Source organism: Globicephala melas, chromosome 21 (assembly GCF_963455315.2).
Source record: "Globicephala melas chromosome 21, mGloMel1.2, whole genome shotgun sequence".
NCBI lineage: Eukaryota > Metazoa > Chordata > Mammalia > Artiodactyla > Delphinidae > Globicephala > Globicephala melas.
In genome coordinates this window covers 13,522,270-13,527,039 of record NC_083334.1, presented here as the reverse complement: position 1 = coordinate 13,527,039, position 4,770 = coordinate 13,522,270, and the positions used below count along the sequence as shown (strand labels likewise).

The 4,770-nt window shown below is 45.0% G+C and overlaps 2 protein-coding genes across 10 annotated transcripts in view; one reads left to right on the top strand and one right to left on the bottom strand.

Annotated features, from left to right (window-relative positions):
* Positions 1–59: 59 nt before the first annotated feature.
* ANKRD37 (ankyrin repeat domain 37) lies at positions 60–2,880 on the bottom strand. 2 transcript variants are annotated; one of them, XM_030831148.2, is made up of 5 exons: positions 2,600–2,880; positions 2,243–2,395; positions 1,285–1,376; positions 547–750; positions 60–295 (listed from the first exon to the last, which is right to left on the bottom strand). In XM_030831148.2, coding segments are annotated over exons 1-5 (477 nt in total). In that variant the 5' UTR covers positions 2,627–2,880; the 3' UTR covers positions 60–294. The 2 variants fall into 2 exon arrangements, with proteins under 2 accessions (XP_030687008.1, XP_030686998.1); XM_030831138.2 differs by lacking the exon at positions 60–295 and having other exon boundaries at positions 543–750.
* A 179-nt stretch (positions 2,881–3,059) lies between these two features.
* LRP2BP (LRP2 binding protein) overlaps positions 3,060–4,770 on the top strand; it is a 58,736-nt gene continuing 57,025 nt past the window's right edge. For 4 of the 8 annotated variants that reach the window (XR_009560545.1, XR_009560543.1, XR_009560544.1 and 1 more), the window contains exons 1-2: positions 3,060–3,404; positions 4,629–4,725. Coding sequence is in view for 1 of the 8 variants with exons in the window: in XM_060291526.1 (XP_060147509.1) it covers positions 3,060–3,404; positions 4,629–4,725 (442 nt within the window). In the remaining 7 variants the exon portion in view is untranslated. Of the gene's footprint in view, positions 3,405–3,680; positions 4,726–4,770 lie in introns of those variants that run through there. The other 4 variants (XR_009560548.1, XR_011377122.1, XR_009560549.1 and 1 more) reach the window with 3 other exon arrangements.

The following is a 4,770-nucleotide window of genomic DNA, read 5'->3' as shown; positions in this document are numbered from 1 at the left end:
AGTTTGATGGTTTCTATGATTTTTTTGTAAAGGTTGTAAATATTACACAAAGAAAAGAATTTATTCTTTACACACTCCTTTAATAAATTAAAAGACAAAGCATGCACAACCAGAATGTTACAGGCATATAAATACATGTATTCTTGAATGTTATCTTCACTTAGAAGAAAGTTTTCCTCCTTCTTAGAAGGTGTTTAGACACACTTGGTGAGCCAAAAGCCATAGCTTGTAGCTGAGCAGTAGATCTGCAGGAAGTGAAGACCTTCTCCACACCTCTTCATAACCAATACGACATCTGTTGTTAAAAAACATATTAACATTAAAAACTTTTTTAAAAAAGGTTTCCTTCCCAATCTTCCACCATGCAGGACAATTTTTGGTTTCTAGAATCTAGTAGTAGTTACTACAACGAGTATTAAAATGTGTTAATGAGAATGAAAAGTTATACTAGAAATAAGACTGCCAATATTTAAATGAAACAATAAATTCTGTGCTAAATAAGAGATCCTTGAGGGAGGAAGAAAGAAGAAACTATGAATTCCTTACCAACACTTCCTTTTCCCATTTGTATCTTCTTTACTTCCAAAACTTCGTTTCTGTCTGAGCACTGGAACACAATGATCTTTATTGGATTGTTCACTTGGTTTTATTGTCTGCATACATTTAATTGTTGTAAGAAACTTGCCACATTCTGGAAATCCACATGACCAAGCAAGATCTTCAGCTGTTTGCCCATTCTTATTACATAAACTGAATTTGAGACAAAAAATTAGTTAAGTAAAAGTTGACAGTAGTTTAGCCTTTTTTTATATCTTCCTAACAAAGGCGCTTTGGGCTCATACAAATGTTGGTTGCAGAATAGAAGAGGTAAAGGAAGCATAGAGGAATTCCATTTTTGCTCACTATTTATCCTCAATGGCTAGCACAGAGTACAGCACAGAGTGGGCATTTTATTTTTGCACGAATGAAAGAGTATTCTTTGTTCACTACAATGAGTTAAGTATGCAAAGGAAGTCAGTGAGAACTTCTATAGAATGGCTTTTCTAAACCAAAACTAAGATGTAACACTGCCATGACAGATGAATAGAACTGTATCTCTGATTGCTTAGGATCCATTTTTTATTTATTCAAATTCAATACATAGTATTAGATGTCATTAACAGCCTAAGTTAACATTTAAACATTAACATTATCAACGGCAAGCATCATGTAATTAAGCTGTAGGAGTCTGATTAGTTTAATCCAAGAAAATATAAAATCTGAAGCCACTGATTTCATACTTACTCAATTTGGGCGTCACTGGCTACAAGCAGGCTGAGGCATTCCATGCTTCCAACTTTTGCTGCCTTGTGTAGTGGAGCTTCTCCAAAAACATCCTTACAGACAAAACAGCACATTTTAGTCTCTCCCCGAAACACTCTAGTGGAAGTTGGTGGGTGAAGTCTATTGTTTGAGGAAGCTATTTGAGGAAGCGGGGTTAGAAATGTATTGTACTGGACCGAATTTTTTAATTCTTTTTTTAAAATAAAATTCACTTGGTGCCCTATTAAATACAAAGTTGTCATTAATAAAAATATGTGCAGCCACAGCTACAAACATACATTAAGTTTTAAGTGAATAAAAGCAAACTACAATCCTACAGAAGTAAAAAAATTACAATTTAAAATTCATCATACTTTAATATTCAATGAAGATGAAAACTACCCTAAGAAAGTTCTGTAAGGAATTGTATTGGTTGTGAGCATGCCTCACAAGTATTGCTATCCTGAGACTTTTAATTTGGTAATGGAGCAATTGTTCCTTTGGAAATGAACTGTAGACCTTGGAAATGCTGTCCCACGTAGTAGCCAGCAACCATATATCCAGCTAATGAGCACCTGAAATGTGGCTAGTCTGAATTGAAATGTGCTGTAAATGTAAAATACACAGCAGATGGAGACGACACATGAAAAGAAAATGTAAAATATCAGTAATGTTTTATATTGATTACATATGAAATGATAATATTTTGGATTAATTGGGTTAGGTTACTAAAATTTTCATGTTTCGTTTTACTTCATTAATGTGGCTACTAGAAAATCTTAACATACGTGTCTCACATTATATTTCTATTGGACATCGCTGCGACAGTCATGTTTCTAATAATTGAAACGACTGAATATCTCGGCGTCTAAGAAGTGTTTGTGTGGATTTGGGGTGGAGGGGGAGGGTTGCACACGGCAACAATCAGTTACCTAGTTACCTGTTGGTTGAGGTCAGCGCCGGTCTGCAGCTGCCAGAGAAGAAAGCAAGCAAGGCCGCCACCTGCGGCCAAGTGGACAGGCGACTGCTCGCAGGGATCCGGGGGTGCGTTGACGGAGGCCCCGGTCTCCAGCAGATGCCTCAGACTATCCACCTGCGAGAAAAGAACAGCTCCAGCACCGCCTCGCCTTTGTCAAGGCTCATGCCCTCCCTGGATTGAACATCTTCCTCCACTCCAAAAACCTTCCAACTCTGAAGAAGCTTGGCTTGGCAACGCCAAGTGGTCAGTAAGCCATCACCCTAGCTAGCCCTCCCTAGAAGACTTAAGCCTGCAGGGCAAAAGCAGCCTGAGTCTCACCTCGGGGTTGCAATCGAGCAACAGCATCTCCCACCTAAAGTAGAGGACTGGAGTGCTTGGGAGAGCAGAGCGGTGAGGCGCTCGCTGCAGACAAACAGGTAAGAGAGCACAAGCCGCCCAAGAGCAGGAGAATTTAAAGATCCCCAGGGCCAGCGGGCCGGCCCCTCCCCGCCGCGCCACAGCTCTGGCTGCGCCCCAGCAGCCCAACCCTGGGCTGCCGGCGTTTCTCCGCCCAGCTGCAGCCGCACGTACACAAACACTGACACGTGCAACTGGGAACCCAGAAACGCTGGCGGGGAGAAAGGAGGAGGAGGCAGCGCGGGTCTGCCAGCTGATTGGCCCAGCGTGAGGCGTCAGGCCCGCCCACCTTGGGGCGGGGCCCCGAGCCTCTCCCCCGCAGCCCCTGTGCGCGTGCGTCGTGAGGGACAGGATTCCGGGCGGTTGGGCTTCAGCGGCCGCCATGAGTCGCGCTGAGTTCGGCACGTCTCACGCTGTCGTGCTCACCTCTTTAGGCCCTTTGGGGAAGCGGAAGTCGCGGGCGGAGGTTTTGGTTTTTGCTGGCACGCACGTAACCAGGAAACCAGGGAGCTACAAGGAGCTCGGCTGCAACACGACCTTTGGAAGCTGCTACGCTTGGTGCTGGCGCCGGGGTCCCAGCCTCCGGCTCCTGAGGAATGAAAATTCCTTCTTGTCTCACGTTCAAAATCGCTCCAGGCTTGGCTCTGTCCCTCAAGGCCCTGGACGTTTAGGGAGGAAAGCGGAAGCTGAGGGGGCGATGGGGGGGGCAGGAGGAGGGGCGGCTAAGGTGAGCTAAGGGCATGGGTTTTCCCGCAGGGACTGCGCCCCCCCCCCCCGCTCCAGCACCCCTCTCGCCTTTGTCAAAGCTCACGCCCTCCCGGGACTGAACATCTGGTTTAAATGGTTTATCAAACCCCACCCTTTTGGGTTTAACATGATACCATGTCCGTTCTGGGAATGATGTAAAACGAGCCAACCACTGTAATGTGACCCCTCTTGGAGGTGGGTTAGGCGCAGTGCTGGCCTTGCCGCCTAGGGAAGTGTTGAGGGTCCCCAGCTTTTAGCCCTGAACTTGCCGAGGCGGGAGCCCCCCACTCATCATGTGGAGAGTTAGGGGATAAACGAAGGGCCCGGGCCGTGGACGCTGAGGACCCTTGGGGCTCTTCCCCGTGGGCAGGGCGGACTAGCTCTGAACCGCTGGGGGGTGGCGGGAGGAAGGCTCTCCGGAGCTCTTTATGCTGAGCCATTCCTTTAGCTTGAGTCATTCGTTTTTGTAAAGCTTTAGGAACAGACAGACATCCTGACTTCAAACCGTAGCCATTGACCGCCTGTCAGATAATCTCTGGACTCTTTCCCTAAGCACTTTTTTATTCGGGTTAATCTAGCTAAAAGCTAAAGCTCCAGCCATATATGTGTTTTCCCTAACATCTTCAGCGATTCCCTTCTATCTGCTGATACCTTTGACAGCAGGACTGAAAGATAGTTTGTTATAATGCTTGTAGAGGACAAGCTCATTGTCCTGTGAAGATAGGTGGTCTTTTAGTTCTAATTTTGGTTACGGTTTATTGTTTATTTTGTAATAAGAGCCATAAAATAATTTTGCAGTAATTCATATTACTAGACTTATGCAGTGATCCAAGGTGTCAACTGAGAGAAAAATACACAACATGAGAGGTGTGAGTTAAGGTTTATTCAGGGTCTTACTGAGGACTGTAGCCCCAGAGACAGCATTCGGATAGCTCTGAGGGACTGCTCCAGAGAGGTGGGGGGAGGCTACTTTATATGTGATTTTGTTGTTGTTGTTAGGGAACACGTGCAGTCAAATGTATCTTGGTAAAAGATCACTGCCCGTCACAAAGAACAGATATCCCAAGTTAATGATTATAGGGCTTTTCTATGTATGGGAAGCGGGGTTCATTAAAACTCTTCGTGAAATGCATGTGTCTAAGGGCCTGTTTGTCCAAAGCACAGAGCCTCCCGTTTTCATCTTTAAATTTCCTCTGAAGCACAGATTGCCCATCCTGTTATCACCTTAATCTCTTCATCTGAAGCATCCAGTGCCCTGTTGTTCAGCGGCTGCAGCGGGTTAATCTTTGAAGACTTGGATGGTGAGCAAAATGCTCTTTGCTCTTTTATTTGCAAAGGGGTAGTTT

What these genes read in the sequence shown, in the direction of transcription:
- ANKRD37 (XM_030831138.2), bottom strand. Translation starts at nt 2,626, where the DNA reads ATGCTGTTGCTCGATTGCAACCCCGAG. An exon ending in GCGCTGACCTCAACCAACAG is followed by an intron (nt 1,377 to 2,242) that starts GTAACTAGGTAA and finishes TTTGTCTGTAAG; the next exon opens with GATGTTTTTGGAGAAGCTCC. An exon ending in GCCAGTGACGCCCAAATTGA is followed by an intron (nt 751 to 1,284) that starts GTAAGTATGAAA and finishes TCTCAAATTCAG; the next exon opens with TTTATGTAATAAGAATGGGC.